At 44.9% G+C, this 22,666-nt stretch overlaps 3 protein-coding genes and 1 pseudogene across 3 annotated transcripts; 3 read left to right on the forward strand and 1 right to left on the reverse strand.

The window, feature by feature from the left end:
- Nucleotides 1-2,585: 2,585 nt before the first annotated feature.
- On the forward strand, nucleotides 2,586-7,065 carry LOC125593446 (annotated as a pseudogene).
- LOC106391263 (G-type lectin S-receptor-like serine/threonine-protein kinase At1g61500) lies at nucleotides 6,584-7,929 on the forward strand. The gene is made up of 5 exons (XM_048767684.1): nucleotides 6,584-6,592; nucleotides 6,771-6,981; nucleotides 7,079-7,316; nucleotides 7,392-7,536; nucleotides 7,636-7,929. The coding sequence occupies exons 1-5, from the start codon at nucleotides 6,584-6,586 to the stop codon at nucleotides 7,927-7,929; spliced, it is 897 nt and encodes a 298-aa protein (XP_048623641.1).
- A 1,249-nt stretch (nucleotides 7,930-9,178) lies between these two features.
- Nucleotides 9,179-11,714, forward strand: LOC106430341 (meiosis-specific protein ASY2-like). The gene is made up of 5 exons (XM_013871128.1): nucleotides 9,179-10,160; nucleotides 10,230-10,307; nucleotides 10,442-10,571; nucleotides 10,664-11,384; nucleotides 11,472-11,714. The coding sequence occupies exons 1-5, from the start codon at nucleotides 9,179-9,181 to the stop codon at nucleotides 11,712-11,714; spliced, it is 2,154 nt and encodes a 717-aa protein (XP_013726582.1).
- Nucleotides 11,715-17,471: 5,757 nt separating this feature from the next.
- Nucleotides 17,472-20,729, reverse strand: LOC125592488. Its single transcript, XM_048767685.1, has 3 exons — nucleotides 20,644-20,729; nucleotides 19,288-20,536; nucleotides 17,472-19,183 (listed from the first exon to the last, which is right to left on the reverse strand). Exons 1-3 carry the CDS (start codon nucleotides 20,727-20,729, stop codon nucleotides 17,588-17,590), a joined length of 2,931 nt encoding a protein of 976 aa, XP_048623642.1. The 3' UTR covers nucleotides 17,472-17,587.
- Between the last annotated feature and the right edge of the window lie 1,937 nt (nucleotides 20,730-22,666).

Below are 22,666 nucleotides of genomic sequence, written 5' to 3' on the forward strand. Positions count from 1 at the left end.
ATACCTTAGTTGATACACATACAACTTATCACATCATGTGTATTCACTTAATTTTCAATTTCTTTGTGATTATTTAGCTAATTGACTCTTAAATCTATACTGAAATATTTATAACCCCTAAATTTTTGATTGGTAAAGTTGATGACAAAACCGTAACAATATGCTACAAAAGTAGTATGCTACAAAATCAGTATATTTTCATAAATGTATTTAATAAGATGATTGGTAGATCACTAAATGATTCATATATATAACTATCATATAAATGATATACAATTTTTTTATTTCTAAAAAAAATAAATATATTTATTAGTTATAATCATAGTTGATTGGGATAATAATGAACGTAATGTATATTTTATTGCTTTGTCAATCAAGATCAAAGTCTGCAACTTCTACTAGAATTAAGGGGGTGTATTTTTTTTTTTTGTGCACAACAATTTCATTAAATTTAAAGGTGGTTACACTCCATAAAGAATATAGAGAAATTGCGCTCTACACACACAAGTTATTCCATATTTAACTATATACACATGAAGGTGTTTCATTGTTTTTGTCAAAAAATCATGGACCATTATACCCCTATTCTTATTTCATAAGATATATATTGTCTGCTTATTTATTTGATAACAATACACTAAAGCTCCTCTCTCATACCACTTGACATATTATATTATTTTCGTAGTTTTTCTCCATAAAATTAAATTGTCGTATCTGGAAACCTCTTTCTTACTCCTTTATAATCAGGTTTTTGTCTGTTCGTTGTTTCCATTATCAATTAACAGTATCAATTTCTTAGTTCTCTCATTCCTAACCACCAGCAAAAGCTAAGATTTCTATGGCTCCTAGCACTGGTGTAATCCCTCATCCTCCATTTCCTCATAGGATGTTTGCCATTGGCGACGAACCTCTTGGCGTTAGGGTTACCCCTTATCACAAACCCTCAGTGTATAAACAAAATTCTAAACGCCTTCGATGAACACGAAGTCGCTTTTATTAAAGAGTCTCAATTCGGAAAGCTCGTGGAAATTGACTGGAGATAGATGTAGCTGGAGAAGAAACAGAGTTTGTGACATAAGTGTTCAATTTTTTTCCTGTGAATAAAATCGAGAGCAAAGTATCTTAGAGAAATGAAATTGGTTTGAATCCTCCATTGCCGAAACGTTGTGAAGAGGTTGAAGAAGAAAGTAGATTAAAAAGAAATCTAACAAAAGTGATTGTTTTGATAGTTATTGCTCTTGTTGGATAGACAATTACATATTTTTCCAGATAATACAAATTCTAGCCAAATATTATTTTATGTATACGGCTAATTGGGAAAATAAGTACATATACGAATATCATTTTATTTAAACGGATTATAAATAAGAAAATTGTAATACAAGTGATGTTAGACGGCTATTTTGGTGCATTGTAACAACCCAAAGGTAATAGAGGGTTACATAATTTATTAGATTGTATACTTGTTGTTAGCTGGATAATATCACTTTATAAATGTATTATAGATAAAAATGGTGGTAGATGATACACATGTGCCTCAGTTTATACGTATGGGCTTATTTACCAAATTCTGATTAATTCACACCAAGCATACAAACAAAAGCTCTTACATTATAGTTTCATATTATAAAACAAGCTAACTTCCTTACATTAGGCTAATTGTTTCTACAAACAGTTATTCAAAATTTATCCATCCAAAAATTTATTACTCCTGGCTAAACTTTAAATTCCTTACATTAGATCTTCATATCATTTAGGTTAACTTCCTTACATTAGGCTAATTGTTTCTATAAACGGGTACACAAAATTTAACCATCCAAAAACTTACTACCCCGGCTAAATTTTATGTTACCCGTTTTACAAAAACTCGTAGACATTTAGAAAATAGATCCTAAGCTTCCATAGTATAACACAAGACCCAATCATTAATGGTTGACTCCACTCAACACCCACCATGGGTGTTGCTGCCTTCCGAGGATGTCTCCCCAACCTTTGACTTCACTACATATTTTTTCCACTTTTCTGCATGCCAAAGTTAGCTTCAACGACGCTCGACCAGTTGTCTACATCTCCCCCGAGTTTATGTTCTCCATGGTCTGGTGCTCACCACCTCCACGTTTTAAGCATGGTGCATCACCTCTAGCGATCGCATCCAGAGGTAGGACATGGTCTTGATTGCTAGACACCACAACACCTAATCATAAAACACGGATGTATTCTCATTAAACAGTAATATTCGCACCACAGTTGATATTTAATCATTACATTAAAAATTTGATCACATTTTATTTTCTGTCTAAACAATTTATTATCATGCCAATAAAGCAAGAAACAATTCAAACTATTTTTATAACCATTGTAACTGCACATCAACTAACCATTGCTTCCGACATTGAACTATTTTGTGCTTCATATGTGCTGAAGAGAAGCACAGAGTCACGGAAGAGAGATGGAGGCGCTGACGAGACGCAAATGTGCTGCAAAGAAGCAGAGGTGGAGGCGCAGCAAGTGAGCGGAGGCGCGTCTTTGGTTTCTCAGATCCAAAAAAAGTTCGACGACATCACCAACAAGTAAGAGAGAAAACACCGGCAAGATGCTCCACCGCCTCAGACATGGTCAAGAACATGGTAAAGGAGGAGGAGGAATACGAGATTCAAATTTTGAGTATGTGGTGAAATGGTGGATTGGGAAAAAGCTTCTGTAGCTCCTCGAGAACATCGTCTGAGAGCGTCTATAAATTGACTTGAACATAGTTTAGGGACACTAAAGTAATTTTCTTTGACACAGAGAAAAACAAACCCCCACAATATTTTTGTTTTGGGTATTTTGCCAATTTCAACATTGTTTTAGGATTTTAACCTAATTAACTCAAGAATATATTGTTCCAGAAACGGACATCATAAAAAGTAAGAGGTTCCACATCTCTTTCTCTCCTTGACACGGTTATCGAAGTGCGGAGAAGAAAGAGATGGTAGATTATTCCACATCTCTTTATTCCACATCTCTTTCTCTCCCTGACACGGTTATTAAGTCAATGGCAGAAAATTGATTAGAGCATATTCCACATCTCTTTCTTCTCCGTACGCAGAGGTTCTAACCTCCATAATTGCCCGAACAAGGTAAGCTTTTTCAAGCAAAACACAAAGTCAAGCCTACGAAGATCCAAGTACCAATCCAATTGATGACTGCAGTTTTGCATCCCTACGAATTTGAAACTGCAGAGCCACTAAAACGGCTGCAGTTTTACATAGTAGCTACCAAGCTCTATGGGACTTGTGAAGTACAGTGTCTGCTGCAAATTACTTTAAGCTTCTTGCTGGGATGACAATCCTTCTTATTTCCCATCCCATAGACTAATATTGACATCCAAGCTGTCCTCTTTAAACTCATTTGTTTTCTATATTTATTGTTTGTGTATATGTTTACGTTTATTATAAATAAGCTTAAATGATCAAATCTGTCGGCCATGTACCATATCTTTATTATCTGGGTAGAAGTAATCTTCTATCACTAGAATTACTCAAATCTTGCAATATAATTCATGCAATGTTTATGAGATAGTGTGAATGTGTGATAGCAGGACATGTATGGCAAAAAATGAATGAACTGATAAAGAGACTCGCAAGCAAATGGTACATTGACAATTTATGTGAAATCATTTCAAATCACCTAAATAACTCTGAAATTTTTAGAGAACTTTTTACCAAATCACCTATAGCTTTTAATTTAATTTTCAAACTCTAACTAAAATCACTCAAATAACTTCAAAATTCACCTAAATCTCACCAAAATTAAAACACTCCAAAACTCTCTTAAATCATCAGCCCAAAATTACAATGGGTATGTTTAATCATTTATTTCAAATGTTGAATGCTTTTAATGGAGACGTTGAAAAAGAAAAAGAAAAAACTAGGTGGATTAATTGGTGTTGTTGATAGTTTTTAACATGTTGAAACTAAAAAATGGGGCCAGAGCAACATGTTACCTTTTTATCAGTGATTTAAATTGCTGAGACTTTCTTTTTACATCTTTAATTTTTCATATTAATTATTTTATAGCAAATTAATTTATTTATTTACATATTATATATCAAAATTTATTATTTTTGTGTTTTACTAATAGAGACTTGTTTCATTTAATTTGGACATATAACTTTTAATTGCAATTTTAGTTGATTTTAGAAAAAGATACAGTATAAAAATTTTATGTGTATTATTGTATTACGTGAAAGAAGAAAACAATGAGGTGGATTGTTAGAAAATAAAAATGGGGTGTTGAATAAGAAAGACCAATGTACATGGTGTTAAATGTTATGTTTCAAAAGCTGCTCTATCTACCAGAAGAGAAAAGTAGTCTGGAAGATCAGATAAAATAGATGATGCTGAAGATATAAAAGATTGTATAGGTCAATTGTTTTCTCTATTGGTCTTTAGTCGATTTATCTTGGTCTTGGATATTTATGTATTTATTAGGCTTACGCAAGAGATGAAGCTACCCAGTTGCATCTTTTAAACTGGTTCAGATTGTAGATGTCTACTTCTCACTGATTCCTGATTTGACGAGCTACAGAGGAAACAATTTTTCCATTGAAATCAAATGTGCTTCGTTGATTGGGTAAACGGTCTTGTTTCCATCCTTCGGGTCAAACTGGTTAACACGAGTACTACAAGTTGTCTTTTTATAAAGCATTGTTTATGTTTGTTGTGCATAATGTAATGCAGAATCTTGTAAGATGGGCTCTGTGGTCAACATTGTCTGGAGGTCATTTACAATAATTCTTATTAAGTCCTTGAATATGTTTTCTTCGCTTACTCTTCCATTCATGTTTTCTTCTTACACTAAACTGAAAAGATAATTCTTGGAGCCACAAGAACACACAAAGAAATGGCGAGGTTTTGTTTCTTTGCTTCTTTGCTTTTATTGACCATGCTCTTAAGTTTTTGCTATGCAACTATAACGCCAACAAGTCCTTTGTTAATAAACCAAACTCTAAGATCCTCTAATGAGGTTTATGAGTTGGGGTTCTTCAGTCCTAATAATACTAAGAATCAATATGTTGGAATCTGGTTCAAAGATACCACTCCCCGGGTGGTAGTGTGGGTGGCCAATAGAGAAAAGCCTGTTACAGACTCCATGGCAAATCTATCTATAAGCAGCAACGGAAGTCTTCTTTTATTTGATGGAAAACATGGTAATGTGTGGTCCAGTGGAGTAACTTTTGCCTCTAACCGGTCTCATGTGGAGCTTTCAGACAGCGGGAATCTTATTGTCGTAGATAACATTTCAGAAAGAACTCTATGGCAAAGCTTTGACCATCTTGGCGATACTCTGCTACAGTCCTCTTTCCTGATGTATAACCTGGCTACTGGCGAGAAGCGATTTTTGACTTCGTGGAAAAGTTATAATGATCCATCTCCTGGAGACTTTGTGGCTCAGATTACACCGCAAGTTCCATCACAAGGGTTTATTATGAAAGGCTCGACGCCTTACTGGAGAAGCGGTCCATGGGCTAAAACAAGGTTCACTGGCCTACCTCTAATGGATGAATCATTCACAAGTCCATTCAGCCTACACCAGGATGTAAATGGGTCAGGGTACTTTTCATATTCTGAAAAAGACTACAATCTTTCACGTATGGTTTTAACATCAGAGGGATCATTGGAGGTGTTTCGGCATAATGGAACGACCTGGGAATTTAACTATCAGACTCCAGCTCATTCGTGTGATTCTTACGATGCATGTGGACCTTTTGGATTGTGTGTTAGTTCCGTTCCTCCAAAGTGTAAATGTTTTAAAGGGTTTGAACCAAAATACACCGAGGAGTGGAAAAGAGGAAACTGGACCGGTGGTTGTGTGAGGCAAACTGAACTACTTTGTGAAAGAAACTCTACTAGTAAAGATGCAAATGTGTTCTATCCTGTTGCCAACATAAAAGCCTCCAGACTTTTACGAATTTGCAAATTCAGTGGATTTTGAAGAATGCTACCAAATTTGCCTCCACAATTGTTCTTGTTTGGCTTTTTCTTATATTAGTGGAATTGGGTGCTTGGTGTGGAATCAAGAATTAATGGACGCAGTGCAATTTTCTGTGGGAGGGGAGCTTCTTTCTATTCGTCTTGCACCTTCTGAACTAAGTAAGGCTTAGAAGATAATTTCAAGTAACTTTGTCTTCTTTTATCTTCTACTTCAATGTTATTGAGCTAGGTATGACTTATTGCTTAATGTGTTGCCCTACATTTCAAAGATGGAAATAAGAGCAAGAAGACAATCATTGCTAGTACAGTGAGCATTACCCTTTTTGTTATTTTGGGCTTCGCTGCGTTTGGTTTCTGGAGATGCAGAGTGGAACATAATGGTAACACATTAATGACTTTACTATCTATAGTTTGTCAACAAAATGATCAATACTCAAAATATAATAAAATTGAGCATTTCGACTACATAGGATTTGCACTAAATCGGCACCCTCAGACAAGTTCTTTAACCACCATATGATTACTATGTTAACCACTTATACACCAGTTCACTCTAATTTCAGCTCATACATCAAAGGATGTATGGAGGAATGATTTGAAACCAAAAGATGTACCAGGTTTAGATTTATTTGAGATAAATACTATACAAACTGCCACTAATAATTTCAGTCTATCAAACAAAATCGGACAAGGTGGATTTGGTTCTGTGTACAAGGTCAGAAACATTTTTTCCTTTTTGCTTTTCTACTATTCTCTGTTTATGTTCTTTAGATGACCTTACATTCTTTTTTCTAGGGAAAGCTGCAAGATGGAAAAGAAATTGCTGTAAAACGGCTTTCTAGCAGCTCTGGACAGGGCAAAGAGAAGTTTCTGAATGAAATAGTACTCATCTCAAAACTACAACACAAAAACTTAGTCCGGGTTTTGGGATACTGCATCAAAGAAGAAGAGAGGATATTGATTTATGAGTTCATGTTGAACAAAAGCCTTGATACGTTTCTCTTTGGCAAGTCTTTTTTTGCCACATTATTTTCCTGTTAGCAATTTTTCTCTTTGTGTACAACACTTTTCTCTCATAGTGTTTACTTTTTATTATTGCTTAGATTCAAGAAAAAAAGTTGAGATTGACTGGCCTAAGAGATTCAATATCATCCAAGGTATTGCACGTGGACTTCTCTATCTCCACCGTGACTCACGCCTCAGAGTCATTCACCGAGACCTGAAAGTGAGCAATATTCTTCTGGATGAGAAGATGAACCCAAAAATATCAGATTTTGGACTAGCTCGGATGTATCAAGGAACCGAATATCTGGACAACACTCGCCGGGTTGTAGGAACTCTGTAAGAATCTGTCTTGAAAAACATTATTAACTAGGATTTATAGTTATAATCATATTCCATTTGATAAATGTGCAGAGGATATATGGCTCCTGAGTATGCATGGACCGGGGCGTTCTCTGAGAAATCCGATATTTACAGCTTCGGAGTTCTGCTGTTAGAATTCGTTAGCGGAGAGAAGATCTCAAGATTCAGCTACGACGGAAAAAACCTTCTTGCATATGTAAGTGATACGTTAGTTATTTGATTCCCATCAGAGATTCAACTGCCTGTTTTAAATCGTTTCTTGCTATTATATTCGCTTGTTTTGAGACCACAACAGGCATGGGAATTTTGCTCTGAAAACAGAGGTACTGATCTTCTGGACCAAGATGTTGCCGATTCATGTCCCCCATGTGAGGTTGGAAGGTGTGTTCAGATTGGTCTTCTTTGTGTTCAACACCAACCTGCAGACAGGCCCAACACACTTGAGTTGCTGTCTATGCTCACCACAACATCAGATCTCCCACCTCCAAAACAGCCCACATTTGTAGTGCACACAAGAGATGACCAATCCATGCCTAATGCTTTGATCACCGTCAATGAGATGACACAATCTGTGTTCCTTGGGCGCTAAGAAACAATGTGTGATGGGAATTGTGCTGACAACTTTCTCATTCTTCATTTCTAAAATATTTATAAGCAAAAAAAGGAGTTTAAATTAGTGGTTACCAACATTGTTTCTGTTAAAGCCTAAATGTTCCGGCTTGAATGCTTTGATCTCTATCATTTGTTGAATTGATCTTGACCGAGAACCTTGATGATGCATGTTTCAACGGGATTCAGTCGACTAAGATGAAAGAAGTCAGAAATGGGATGACTAAAGACGTTTTACTTAGATTTGGTCTGAAGGGTTACAAGAGTGACAGGAAGATGAAAGAGCAACAAGATCGAAGAGTAACAAGATCAAAGAGATCGCCTAAAAACCCTAGATCTAGCCGCTCAGTCTGTTCGATGGTCCAAAAGTCCCCTTCTTCTTGCTTCCCTTTCACCTTTTATAGGACTCCTGCCCTTGATGCCCTAATTTCGTATTTCTTTGAGCCTTGATGCGAGAGGCCGAGTATGCGGGCCTGGACAAGGTTCTTTCCAAGCCGGGTACTTCTGGTCGGCTTACTCGACCGGCTAAAAGCACTCTAAGGTCGAGCCGATACGTTTGGCCGCCGAGCCGACCAAACTGATCCAACTTGCTGGATTAGGGCCTGTTATCCGATGGGCCTTGGGGAGGGGTGTAATCCATCTCCTACAATAAGTCCCCCCCCCCAGTTCACTTGTGAGCGACATGGCGGTCTCAGTGAATTTGTGGGTCAGGTTTATTCGGATAGCAGGCTCTAATACAAGGGATAACCCTTCCCGTTTAGTCGTCGGTATGCGCTTTTAGTCGCGTGATGTTCTGTAGGTGTCTCTGGTCGCTCAGAGTAGCGCTTGCCTTGACTCACTTTTATAGTGGGATACAGTTTTACTCGGGTGATAGATCATCTTGGATAAAACGACGGGGATCGGTTTTTGCTGGTTAACCTGACAACCTGATTGAAAATCGGTTCGAGCGAGAAACCGAACCGTCGCGAGTAGGTTTCTGGGCATTTAGGCGGCTTTTTGAGGCCCATTTAGGCCTGTGTAGACTTAATGATTGTGCTCGGAGAACGTGCCTTCGTTTTTGCTATAAATAGGCCTATCTCCTTTGCTTTCGTCATTCCTCTCTGCAGATTCAGGTATTCCATTTTCGCTCCCTTCTCTCTACTTTTGCTTTCTCTCTCTAGATAGGTTTTTCTTCGTATAGACTCGTTGGTATCGTTCGGCAGTTGTAGTCGTCCCCTGAATTAAGGAACATGCCTCCGAGAAGTCGATTGTCGCGAGAAGAGAAAGGGAAGGACGTCGCAGATTCTCCGAGTCCGACCAGAGATGTGTCGGCGACCGGTAGTCCTCTGGACGATTTCGATTTGATTCATCGCGATGCTCTTCGGGACACGGAAAACATGACTCTATCTCAGCGTCTTTTGGTCGCTGATGCTCATAGGATGATTCGTGATGAAGACGCCGATCGTGTTGAAGTCGGGAGCAGTGATGTGAGCGGAAGTGAGGATAGAGGGAGAGATCAAGGCGATACTGCGACTGGTTCCAAACGTGGCGACACTGATGAGTCTGATCGGTCTCCGACACCTTTGAGACAGGTCCGCAAGAGAGTTTGTTTCGAGCAGATAGACTGTCGCCCAACTATTTACCATCCTGGTGGGATCTTCGAAGAGCTGGCTCCGCTGCCACCCGGACTGCTACGGGACCCGTGGGCTCAGTCGTGGGGGAACGTGTTTGGATCTTCTGCTTCTCATCATACCGTGAGGAATCTGTTAAGGGCGAGCGGTGGTGCTGGCGTTACTTACATCATCCCGTCTGCCGAGCAGCGTCCCTGGTCGCCTCCGGTCGGTTACCAATGTGTGTATGAGTCCTATTTCGGGGATCATACGAAGCTATGGTTCCCGATTCCCCGGTTAGTGACGTCCTACGCATTCCGCCGAGACATTGCCATTTCAAAACTTTTGAACGGGTCGTTGCGAATAGCCGTCATGCTAATGGTAATGGCAGCTGAGATGGACATCTCGAAGAGCGTGAGGGTCTTCGAGGAGTTGACTTTCACGAAGGCGGAGCCAAACGGGATCTTCTCGGTGAAAATGCGTTCGAACTACAACGTCCTGACCGGTCATCCAAATAAGACGGAGGATTGGCAACGCGCGTATTTCTTTGTGAAATCAGATGAACATGCTTTCGAAGAGCCGTCGGGGGACGACTACCGCGTTCTGTGGAACCGGCAACTCGGTAGAGACTCGTCTGTTGGAGTTTCGTTTTAGTCGTTAGTCCTAACTTTTCTTATCCTTGTATTTGCAGTTCGTCATCCGAATACGATCGCCTACCCCGAGAAGTTTTTCGAAAGTGCTCAAGCGATCGCGGCGCATAGTCATCTTCGTTGGCCGGATCTTAGTCGGGAGTAGATACGTCGTCAGCAAGCTAGGATCGCTAGAGGTAAGCCTGATGATTGTTTTTAGGGCCTACTCGAGTTTCATTTTGCGATTTTTCATGTTGATTCTCTGCTTTTGCAGTTGATTGGGAGTCGAGGCTTCCTTGCGTTCTAGGTCCTCGTAAATCGCGCCTCCCTTTGTTTACTCGCAAAAAACAGAGACTTCTCGACAAAGCCAGAGAAATGGACGGAGTTTCGGATCTAAGCGCTCTGTTAAAAGGAAAATTACAACGGCTCACGAAGAAGTCGACTAAAGTCGATCCTCAGGGACCGTCTAACTCCGGAGTTGACGTCACTTCTGAAGGTGGTGGAACCTCCCGAGAAGGAGCCTCCAGAGATGGAGCCTCCAGAGAGGAGGGCCCTATTGCAACCGATCAAGGGGGCAAGGCAGAGACTTCTACTTTTGTCCCAAGAAGAAGAAAAAGACCAAAAGGACTAAGGTGGGAGCGACTGACGAGGTTCCTCCCAAAGAGTCTGCTCCCATCGATGCGACTTCCGACGGTTCGAAGTCCAAAAAGAAGAAGGATGGGAGAAAAAGGTCTCGTGGCGGGGCAGAAGGGCAAGAGGCCGTTTTAGTCGGGGCGGCATCAGATGGTCACCCGAGGAAGAGAACTAAGAGGTCTGTTGAGGCAGAGCCCCGTCCTTCTACCTCCGACGCGAACGCTGCTGACGCGGCCATAGTCGACGCTGTTGGGGAGGCCAGCGGTACTCCTGGAAACCTGTCAGAGGAAAGGAGGAAAACCTGCTCGCGAGAAGGAGGTTCTGGTGGTGAGCCCGCGAGGTCTACTCCAGACTCTTCTGCGAGAAAAAGGTCTGGATCTGAAGGTTCCGTAGCGAAGAGAAAGAGGGTCGAATTCCCTGATCGCGTCGAGTTCTCCTACAACGAAACAACTCCCCTGATCCTTAATCCCCTTAGGTGTGCGGAGCTGACGCGTCAAATTCGTGGTGGGACGAAGGAGATTCCGCAACTGGAAGACCTTTACTTCAAGAATGAATACATCGACGCTGCTTCCTCGAGAGCGCGGGTATCTGCGCTACCTTTCACCTTTCATCTCCTTCTTTGATTTATTGGGTTCATCCATCTCACGTGGTCCGTGTTTGTCATTTTGCAGAGTGACGGGAGCATGAACTTCCCTGTTGAGAAATACAACAGCGCCCTGAAGCAGACGATGATCCAGTTGGGATCTTCGGAGAAGCTCGCTCAAGCAAGATTGAAGGCCATTAAGAGGGTAAGGGCCGAGCATAAGAAGGCTAACGAGAAGGCTGCGAAGGAGAAAGAAGTTCTTCGAGTGAAGTTCGAAGAGCTGGAGGGTAAGCTCAAATCCGCCGGCGCGGCCAAGAAAGAGCTTGCCTGAGAGAACACTCGTTTGGAGCAAGCGACTGCGACCCTTGAAAAGGAGAAGACTGAGCTACTCGAAGAAAGGGACGCTGCGGTTGAGAAATTGATCAGAGAGAGGCAACTCATGAGAGACTCCCGGGGACTCGAGGTTACTCGTGAGAGGGAAAGGTCAAAGCTGCTATGATCGAGAAGGCAAACCGCTGCTTTGGTCGCGTGCGCGACCATTTAACTCGCTTGGACGCCTTTGGGAAAGCGAAGAATCTGTACGGTCAAGCTTCGGGGACGAGGAAGTGCCTCGAGATGATAAAGGCAAGTGGGACGGAGATTCCGCAAGAAATGATCGAAGTTTTTGCCGAGCAGGAGAAACTCTACGAGGCAGAGGCTACGAAATTTTGTGTAGGTCCGCTGTCTGATAGCGACCTCACTCTTTCTCCGCTGGTTCTCCCTTCTCGTTTCGTCGAGGACAGGTTTAGAGCGTCGTTTGATCCTTATGGATCGAACGTAGGTTTGATCGGACCAGGGACGGTTTCTCAGCTCACTACCTCGCTCGAAATTACCGAGGAGCCATCGGAGGAGCCATTGGTCGATGTCACGTCGGTCCCGGCCGAGCACGTCGGGGTCCCTGAGGGAGGTGGTCCTGGTGAACGTCCAGAGAACGAGAACCTGGAGGAGGTCCCTGGGAAGGACAACCTTGAGATAGGGAACACTCTGGTTCGAGAGGAAGAGACCGGGAACGTGGGCATCGAGGATCCTGTCCTTGTCTCGGATTCTTCTTCTGAAGGACGAGAAGGCGAAGTGGAGGAAGACGATAGAGTCGAGGAGACGTCGTCGTTGCAGCCCATCGAGGAAGAGAAGACCGATGAAGTCGGGAATAGAGATGTTCCTCCGCCTCCTGCTGTGGACTCTCTTGTCTCTATTCCTACTCGGGTGGAAGACCCGACTGTTGCTGCTACCGAAGACCCAGTCGGTCCTTTTGCTCTTGGGACGCCAAAGGAGGTCGGTCAAGATTCTGCACCTTGACGCTTTATCTGTGTCTTCTTTATTCTTTTTGTATTTGTGGTCTTGATAGACCCTGTTGTTGTATTACTAGGCGTACTTTCATTTTATCGGCAAGTCGCTGTTTTCAAGCAGACTTTTATATTTGCGGGTTGTTGTATTCCCAATCTGTACTTGCAATTTGTCTAAGTGAATTTCAGTTATCTTTAGAGTCTCGCGATATGTTCGCCTAGAGACAATAGATCCTTGACCTTTGGCTTTTGCAAATAGATAACGACACAACCCGCTAAGAGACTTTGTTCAGTTCTTGTCGTGTTTCGATTGAGATAACGTCTAGACGCGTTTTTCTACTTTGAAGAAAAGAGACTGAGTCTAAGAGTAGAAGGTTCTTATACACGTTTTCTCAAAGACTATCGAGTAAATGGGTAGCTAATTCGTTACGCGTTTAGTCGAGAAAAGGTTAAAGATTCACTCCGTTTGGTCAGTCAGTGCTCTTTGGGCACAGGTGACTCGCGACCGTTTGGTCCTTAGGCTAAGTGTCTGATCAGGAGATAGCTAGGAGATGGAACGTGAGTGTCCGCGTACCCCCTACTGGAGGTACGGGAGCCGTTGGGTTCGACAATCGGTATTTACTCGATCGGAGTCGAAACAAAGAACAAGATTTTGACTTTGGTTTTGTTACAGCTGTACCGGTTAAGGCTGCCTACGTACTTCGGTTGAGGATCAAGCCATTCGTAGTTCGTTTTTCCCGCGTGAAAGTGGCCGTTGGAAGCGCATTTACTCGGTCGAGTAGAAGTGACCGCAGAGGTGCATCTACTCGGTTTTTTTTTTTTTTTTTTTTTTTTTTTTTTTAAGAGTAGAAGCGTCTTAGATTTATTGAGTTCCATGCTCTAGGCACTTCTTCTCCGCTTGACGTTTTAAGTCGGTAGACTCTCGGTTTCACAACTTTGATGATTTTGTAAGGTCCTTCCCACCTAGCGCCGAGCTTGCCGGCGTTCAGCTCCTTAGTGTTCTCGGACACTTTGCGCATGACAAAGTCGCCGAGTTCAAGGGGTCTGGCTCGGACCTTTTTGTTGTAGTAACTATCTATCTGATGTTGATAGTTTTGGATTCGCAACAGAGCTTGGTCCCGTCGTTCTTCAATTTCATCGAGGGCATCAAGCAGCATCTCCTTGTTGAGTTCGACGTACTGGGGCATTTTCGGGGGTCGGAGGCTTGAAACGTTAACTTCTACGGGATCCATAGCCTCGAAACCGTATGCAAGAGAGAAAGGTTTCGATTTGGTCGACCCTCGTGGTGTTGTGCGGTGGCTCCATAGAACTCCGTCGAGTTCGTCGGCCCAATGACCCTTTTTCAGGTCTAAACGTTTCTTAATGCCGTCGATGATGAGCTTGTTGGAGGATTCCACTTGGCCGTTTCCCTGTGGGCAACGAGGGGTAGAGGGGCTCAAACGAATGTTCCATTTGCTGCAAAACTCCTTGAAGTTGCCCGACATGAACTGTGATCCATTATCAGTAACGATTTCGTACGGTAGACCGTGGCGGCAGATGTTGTTTTTCCAAACGAACCCACAGACTTCTTTGTCGGTGACTTGAGCGTAGGCCTCAGCTTCGATTCATTTGGTGAAGTAATCAGTGAGGACGGGAATGAAACGCCGCTGGCGGGAGCATGGAAGAGGTCCTATGATATCCATTGCCCATCGCATGAACGGGTACGGCGCGACTGTCGTTCGTAACATTTCAGTTGGACAATGGATGCTTGGTGCATGCCGTTGGCATTTGTCGCAGCTTCGGGCGTAGGACTCGCAATATGCGTTCATCGTCGGCCAGAAGAAGCCTACGCTTCTCACTTTGATTGCTAATGCTCGTCCGCCCGAATGGTTTCCTCCAGCGCCTTCGTGTGTTTCGGCCATAACCCTGTCCGTTTCTTCGCCGTGGATACATTTGAGGAGTACTTTACTCGCAGTCCATCGATGGAGTTCGTTATCTAGGACGACATAATGGGCATTGCGCGTTTTTAGTCGGCGGGCTGCCCATTTCTCGGTTGGAAGTTCCCCCTTTGAGAGATAGTCGATGAACTCAGTTCGCCAGTCGGGGCCGAATTCATTAGTAACGAGAGTGTCGGTTTCGGCGATTGGGGCTATGATGGTGGTTTGGTCCGTCGAGATATCGATGCTCGGCTTCTCAATGCGGTGTATTGGAATAGTTCGTTTAACTTGGTCATGAAGCTTGCTTCCAAGGGCTGCAAGGGCGTTGTTTCGTCGAGGACAGGTTTAGAGCGTCGTTTGATCCTTATGGATCGAACGTAGGTTTGATCGGACCAGGGACGGTTTCTCAACTCATCACCTCGCTCGAAATTACCGAGGAGCCATCGGAGGAGCCATTGGTCGATGTCACGTCGGTCCCGGCCGAGCACGTCGGGGTCCCGGAGGGAGGTGGTCCTGGTGAACGTCCAGAGAACGAGAACCTGGAGGAGGTCCCCGGGAAGGACAACCTTGAGATAGGCAACACTCTGGTTCGAGAGGAAGAGACCGGGAATGTGGGCATCGAGGATTCTGTCCTTGTCTCGGATTCTTCTTCTAAAGGACGAGAAGGCGAAGTGGAGGAAGACGATAGAGTCGAGGAGACGTCGTCGTTGCAGCCCGTCGAGGAAGAGAAGACCAATGAAGTCGGGAATAGAGATGTTCCTCCGCCTCCTGCTGTGGACTCTCTTGTCTCTATTCCTACTCGGGTGGAAGACCCGACTGTTGCTTCTACCGAAGACCCAGTCGGTCCTTTTGCTCTTGGGACGCCAGAGGAGGTCGATCAAGATTCTGCACCTTGACTCTTTATCTGTGTCTTCTTTATTTTTTTTGTATTTGTGGTCTTGATAGACCCTGTTGTTGTATTACTAGGCGTACTTTCATTTTATCGGCAAGTCGCTGTTTTCAAGCAGACTTTTAGATTTGCGGGTTGTTGTATTCCCAATCTGTACTTGCAATTTGTCTAATTGAATTTCAGTTATCTTTAGAGTCTCGCGATATGTTCGCCTAGAGACAATAGATCCTTGACCTTTGGCTTTTGCAAATAGATAACGACACAACCCGCTAAGAGACTTTGTTCAGTTCTTGTCGTGTTTCGATTGAGATAACGTCTAGACGCGTTTTTCTACTTTGAAAACAAGAGACTGAGTCTAAGAGTAGATGGTTCTTTTTACACGTTTTCTCAAATACTATCGAGTAAATGGGTAGCTAATCCGTTACGCGTTTAGTCGAGAAAAGGTTAAAGATTCACTCTGTTTGGTCGGTCAGTGCTCTTTGGGCACAGGTGACTCGCGACCGTTTGGTCATTAGGCTAAGTGTCTGATCAGGACATAGGTAGGAGATGGAACGTGAGTGTCCGCGTACCCCCTGCTGGAGGTACGGGAGCCGTTGGGTTCGACAATCGGTATTTACTCGATCGGAGTCGAAACAAAGAACAAGATTTTGACTTTGGTTTTGTTACAGCTGGACCGGTTAAGGCTGCCTACGTACCTCGGTTGAGGATCAAGCCATTCGTAGTTCGTTTTTCCCGAGTGAAAGTGGCCGTTGGAAGCGCATTTACTCGGTCGAGTAGAAGTGACCGCGGAGGTGCTTCTACTCGGTTTTTTTTTTTTTTTTTTTTTTAAAGAGTAGAAGCGTCTTAGATGCATTGAGTTCCATGCTCTAGGCACTTCTTCTCCGCTTGATGTTTGAAGTCAGTAGACTCCTGGTTTCACAACTTTGATGATTTTCTAAGGTCCTTCCCACCTAGCGCCGAGCTTGCCGGCGTTCAGCTCCTTAGTGTTCTCGAACACTTTGCGCATGACAAAGTCGCCGAGTTCAAGGGGTCTGGCTCGGACCTTTTTGTTGTAGTAACTCTCTATCTGATGTTGATAGTTTTGGATTCGCAACAGAGCTTGGTCCCGTCGTTCTTCAATTTCATCGAGGGCATCAAGCAGCATCTCCTTGTTGAGTTCGACGTACTGGGGCATTTTCGAGGGTCGGAGGCTTGAAACGTTAACTTCTGTGGGAGCCATAGCCTTGACACCGTATGCAAGAGAGAAATGTGTCGATTTGGTCGACCCTCGTGGTGTTGTGCGGTGGCTCCATAGAACTCCGTCGAGTTCGTCGGTCCAATGACCCTTTTTCAGGTCTAAACGTTTCTTAATGCCGTCGATGATGAGCTTGTTGGAGGATTCCACTTGGCCGTTTCCCTGTGGGTAACGAGGGGTAGAGGGGCTCAAACGAATGTTCCATTTGCTGCAAAACTCCTTGAAGTTGCCCGACATGAACTGTGATCCATTATCAGTAACGATTTCGTACGGTAGACCGTGGCGGCAGATGATGTTTTTCCAAACGAACCCACAGACTTCTTTGTCGGTGACTTGAGCGTAGGCCTCAGCTTCGATTCATTTGGTGAAGTAATCAGTGAGGACGATAATGAAACGCCGCTGGCGGGAGCATGGAAGAGGTCCTATGATATCCATTGCCCATCGCATGAACGGGTACGGCGCGACTGTCGTTCGTAACATTTTAGTTGGACAATTGATGCTTGGTGCATGCCATTGGCATTTGTCGCAGCTTCGGGCGTAGGACTCGAAATCTGCGTTCATCGTCGGCCAGAAGAAGCCCAGGCTTCTCACTTTGATTGCTAATGCTCGTCCGCCCGAATGGTTTCCTCCAGCGCCTTCGTGTGTTTCGGCCATAACCCTGACCGTTTCTTCGCCGTGGATACATTTGAGGAGTACTTTACTCGCAGTCCATCGATGGAGTTCGTTGTCTAGGACGACATAATGGGCACTGCCCATTTTTAGTCTGCGGGCTGCCCATTTCTGGGTTGGAAGTTCCCCCTTTGAGAGATAGTCGATGAACTCAGTTCGCCAGTCGGGGCCGAATTAATTAGTAACGAGAGTGTCGGTTTCGGCGATTGGGGCTATGATGGTGGTTTGGTCCATCGAGATATCGATGCTCGGCTTCTCAATGCGGTGTATTGGAATAGTTCGTTTAACTTGGTCATGAAGCTTGCTTCCAAGGGCTGCAAGGGCGTCGGCGCAGACGTTTTCTCCTCTGGGAACTTTGACGAGTTCGAAGAATTCGAACTCTGCAGCTAATCCCTGTACTATCTTGAGGTAGGCGTCCATCCGATCGTTGCGGGCGTCGTAATCGCCGCTAAACTGATTGGTGACTAACTGCGAGTCGCAGTAGGCGCTTAGGCGTTTGGCCTTGACAGCTTTTGCTAAGCGGAGTCCAGCGATCAAAGATTCGTATTCTGCTTCGTTGTTCGAGGCTAGAAAGCCGAAGCTAAAAGACTGCATGATCAGTTCGCCGGTCGGGGATTGCAGTTGAACTCCAGCACCTGCGCCCCTGTTAGTCGAAGATCTATTGACATGCAGTGTCCAGTTTGGGTTTGGGAGTGTGAGATCTTGCTCTAACTCCGGGGCCAATTCGATTAAGAAGTATGCGAGAACCTGAGATTTTGCTGCAGTCCTGTTCTTGTAAGTGATATCAAGCTCACCGAGTTCGATAGCCCACTTCGTTAGTCTTCCGGACCTATTTGTATTTTGAAGTATCGTTCGGAGGGGCTGGTCGGTTAATACTTCAACCGAATGTGACTGAAAGTAAGGGCGAAGCTTTCTCGCCGCTTCGACGACTGCCAGTGCCATCTTCTCCAGAGTTGGGTTTCGCGTTTCTGGTCCGGTCATGCGCCTACTCGTGTAGAAGATTGGCTTTTGCTCACCACAATCCTCTTTTATTAGAACACTACTGACTGCTGCTTGTGATACTACGACGTAAAGAGATAGAAAGTCGCCGACATCTGGCTTGGCGAGAACGGGTGGTGTTGTCAGATAATGCTTGAGTTGGATAAATGCCTCCTCGCATTTCTCATCCCAGATAAACCTTTTGTTACCTCGGAGGAGGTCGTAGAATGGCAAGCATTTGTCGGTGGATCTGGAGATGAACCGGTTGAGTGCAGCTATCCTACCCGTAAGCCGTTGCACTTCTCTACTGTTTTTTGGGCTCAGAAGGTTCAGGACCGCGGAGATCTGCATTGGGTTGGCTTCGATTCCCCGCTGCGTGACTATGTATCCAAGGAACTCGCCTGAGGAAACCCCGAACGTGCACTTTGCTGGGTTCAGTTTCATGCCGTATTTGTTGAGGGTTTCGAAGCAATCTTTCAAGTGATAGAGGTGATCAGCAGCGTGTAGCGACTTGACAAGCATATCGTCGATGTATACTTCCATGGTTACACCCAGCTTGTCTGCGAACATTTTTTTCACAAGCCGTTGGTAGGTTGCTCCTGCGTTCTTCAAACCGAATGGCATGACCTTATAGAAGTAGGTTCCTCTATCTGTGATAAATGCCGTTTTTTCGCGATCGTCGGGGTGCATAATGATTTGGTTGTACCCAGAGAAAGCGTCCATGAAGGTGAGCATCTCGTTTCCAGCCGTGGAATCGACTAAACGGTCGATGTTGGGAAGAGGATAGCAGTCCTTTGGGCAGACTTTATTTAAGTCTGTGAAGTCAACGCAGACGCGCCATTTCCCGTTCTTCTTTTTGACGACTACTGGATTTCTAACCACTCAGGGTAGCGTACCTCAGCAATTGAGCCAGCGCCGAGCAACCGGTCGACCTCTTCGTTTACAGCCTTTGACCTATCTGGACCGAGCTTGCGTCGCTTCTGTCGGATAGGCTTGACTGTCGGATCGACGTTTAGTTCGTGAGTTATTATGGCCGGATCAATTCCTTTCATGTCTGACATGGACCACGTGAATGTGGACACATTTGCCTTGGGAAAGTCGAGAACTGACCGCTGTATTTCTTCAGACAGGTACGCACCAATCCTTGCGGTCCGGCTTGGATCGGTATCGTCAATAGGTAACTCAAAAATTTCGCCTTCCTGGGAGCAGGCTTTATAGGCTGGAGGAGTGATGGAGTTAATCGATAAAGACGATCGTTGGAGTTTAACTGTAGCGACTAGGAGTTCCCTAGCGGCTTTTTGATCTCCTCGCAGTGTTTTGATATTTCCGTCCGTACCGGGGAACTTGACGCACTGGTGATAAGTAGATGGAATGGCCTGCATCGAGTGTATCCAGGGGGTTCCAAGTATGGCGTGGTAAGGAGCCTTCGTGCTTACAACGGCAAACTTGACAGTCCGAGTGACTCCACATGCGCGTACCGGAAGGCGGATTGTTCCCAGTATTGTTTCGGAGGATCTGTTGAAGCCGGTTAATGTTCTGGATGATGGTTTGATGTCGTCGAGATCGACTCCCATCTTCTGCAGGGTTCCTCGGAAGATGAGGTCGACAGAGCTTTCTGTATCGATGAGGACCTTGGTGACGTCGTACTCCCCAATTCCAAGAACTACATGAAGAGGGTCATTGTGGGGTACGTGAATCCCCTCAGCGTCATCCGGTGAAAAGGTTATCGGAGGGTGATTTGGCGGTCTAGTCGGCCTTATCGGCGAAGTCGTGACCTGCCGGCGGTAATCCTTAACGGAGCAAACAGAGTTTCCGCAAGGAGGAGAACCACCCATGATGACATTTAGTTGACGTCGCGTTTGTACCTGCTTGGAGTCTAAGAAGGCGCGTAAATCGGTTGGTACGCTGCTGTCATTTTTTGATGACGGAGTGTCATTACTTGACATCTTAGTTTTCTCCAAACGCCTCCGGAGGTCAGTGGGCTTCGAACGATTGAGGCGGATTCGGAGATCGCATGCTCCTGCGTTGAGTTTATCCCTAAGGTCTTTGTTCAAGCGTTCCTTGGGATCGGGGTCAACTGCCGAGATACGCCGCGACTTCCGTGCATTCAACGTTGTTCGGAGATCATTGCGCGTGGAGCTGTTGCTATTTTCGGATTCAAACTTTCGTTTCAGAACATCTCTCAAATCTTCGAGTACAGGTGTGTCATCGTTCTCATCGTCTGACGACAAGGTTTGCTGAGAAAGTATGACCTCAATGCGTCTGCGGTTGGCTGGTTGCTCTTCGTCGGCCGAGGAGTCTGCCTCGCCGTTACTCTTCGGAGCATCCTCCTCGTCATCTCGTCATTGAGTTTCGCTATGTCGACATTTGCATGTAGCTTTGCGTTGGGCTCTCCTTTCTTTATTCTTGCTCCAGCTCTTGCCGTTCTTCGGCTTAGCCTTTAGGGGTTCGAACTTGAAGTCGCCACTTGCTAAGGATGAGAGGTAGTTTGCATATCGTGCCCTTTGACGTCGTGATACTTGCAATGTTTGGTGAGATCGACGGTTCTGGAAGGTCCTGCCGCTGAACCTACTGCTGTTGTAGTCTGGGTCGAGCAAACGGCGTCGACTGGTTTGTCGGACGAATCGAGCTCCCTTACCCACTTGTTCCATCCTTCTCCGTGGACTACGAGAGTTGAAACCGGCACGTTGTTCTCGTTGACGACATACATGTATCCGTCTTTGCGGCAGTTTTTATCGATTGGAGCATGCTGGCGCGGTTCTTGTCGCGTGTTTGCATTTTTAGCCGCTGGAGCTTTTGGTGTGTTCATCTTGCTGAGAATGGCGTTAGTATCTTCTTCCATTCGGATGAAATTGTCAGATCGCGCGATAGCATCCTGGAGCGACGTAGTTGGGTTTTGGTATAAATCCTCTCGGAATTTAGAACGAACCCACAACGTGTTCCGCAGGGCGTCAATGGCAATACCGTCTGGAATTTCAATCCTCGAGACTACAGCTTTGAACTTCTCCATGTAGTCGCGGAGGCTTTGGTCTTTGGTTTGGTTGAGATTCCAAAAGCTAGAGGCGGTAGCGCTGCGCTTGCTTAACATAATGTAAGTCTTGAGAAAAGCTGCTGACAAGTCGCGGAAGCTTCCGATGAAGTTTTCTTCTAACTGAGAAAACCAGGTTAGGGCTTGCTCGTGGAGAGTTTCGACGAACAGTTGGCAGTAGCCTGCGTCCCTTTCTTCGTCGGGGAGTCGAGCCCGTGCCATCGCGATGTTGAAAGCTGTCATGTGTTCCACTGGGTCTCCGCCGGGTTTGTACTCGGGTAGGTGCAGCTTCTCTATCTTTCCGAGTTGCACACTGGTCAAAGCGCTAGTAAACAGAGTGCGTGATGTTGCGGCGAGGACGCTCTCGATTTGCGGGGCCGCGCTGGTTACTTGATGGATCTTCTCGCTCATTTGTTGGAAGCTGAGTTTGAGCTCGGCGAGCTCGCGTATGGTTGCGAGATCAGAACCTACTGGGGGGTGGTCGGCGAGAAGGGTTTCATTAGGCTCTGAGTCGTCTGAGATATGGTCGCCTCCGGTCGCCGTTGGGTTGGTGTTAAAGAGGCGACGGTGTATCTGCTGGGGACGGCTTGTTTGGCCGTCGGGAGCTGTGAGTGTCGCGACCAAAGCAGCTAACTGGTCGTTGGTCGTCTTTTGGACTTCGTCTTGACGAGCAAGTCGAGCCATGACAGAGCTCATAAAATCTGTGGCGATGGGTGGTGCGGCTTCGGGTGTTGGGGTTGGTTCTCCGCCCAGAGCGCCGAAGGTGGCGTCGTCTTGAACCATGTAGATCTAGAACGTTACTTTAGTCAGCCCCACGGTGGGTGCCAATTGTTTGAACGGGATTCAGTCGACTAAGATGAAAGAAGTCAGAAATAGGATGACTAAAGACGTTTTACTTAGATTTGGTCTTAAGGGTTACAAGAGTGACAGGAAGATGAAAGAGCAACAAGATCGAAGAGTAACAAGATCAAAGAGATTGCCTAAAAACCCTAGATCTAGCCGCTCAGTCTGTTCGATGGTCCAAAAGTCCCCTTCTTCTTGCTTCCCTTTCACCTTTTATAGGACTCATGCCCTTGATGCCCTAATTTCGTATCTCTTTGGGCCTTGATGCGAGAGGCTGAGTATGCGGGCCTGGACAAGGTTCTTTCCAAGCCGGGTACTTCTGGTCGGCTTACTCGACCGGCTAAAAGCACTCTAAGGTCGAGCCGATACGTTTGGCCACCGAGCCGACCAAATTGATCCAACTT

The sequence above is a fragment of the Brassica napus genome, chromosome C9 (assembly GCF_020379485.1).
Source record: "Brassica napus cultivar Da-Ae chromosome C9, Da-Ae, whole genome shotgun sequence".
Classification (NCBI taxonomy): domain Eukaryota; kingdom Viridiplantae; phylum Streptophyta; class Magnoliopsida; order Brassicales; family Brassicaceae; genus Brassica; species Brassica napus.

Coding starts and splice junctions, on each gene's coding strand:
- LOC125592488 (XM_048767685.1), bottom strand. CDS start 20,729: ATGACGAGGAGGATGCTCCGAAGAGTAACGGCGAGGCAGACTCCTCGG. Junction 20,537..20,643: donor CCAACCGCAGACGCATTGAG/GTCATACTTTCT, acceptor ATCCGAAAATAG/CAACAGCTCCACGCGCAATG. Junction 19,184..19,287: donor GCGCTGGCTCAATTGCTGAG/GTACGCTACCCT, acceptor GTCTGCCCAAAG/GACTGCTATCCTCTTCCCAA.
- LOC106391263 (XM_048767684.1), top strand. Junction 6,982..7,078: donor CCTTGATACGTTTCTCTTTG/GCAAGTCTTTTT, acceptor ATTATTGCTTAG/ATTCAAGAAAAAAAGTTGAG. Junction 7,317..7,391: donor CGCCGGGTTGTAGGAACTCT/GTAAGAATCTGT, acceptor ATAAATGTGCAG/AGGATATATGGCTCCTGAGT.
- LOC106430341 (XM_013871128.1), top strand. CDS start 9,179: ATGCCTCCGAGAAGTCGATTGTCGCGAGAAGAGAAAGGGAAGGACGTC. Junction 10,161..10,229: donor TCTGTGGAACCGGCAACTCG/GTAGAGACTCGT, acceptor TTGTATTTGCAG/TTCGTCATCCGAATACGATC. Junction 11,385..11,471: donor CTGCTTCCTCGAGAGCGCGG/GTATCTGCGCTA, acceptor GTCATTTTGCAG/AGTGACGGGAGCATGAACTT.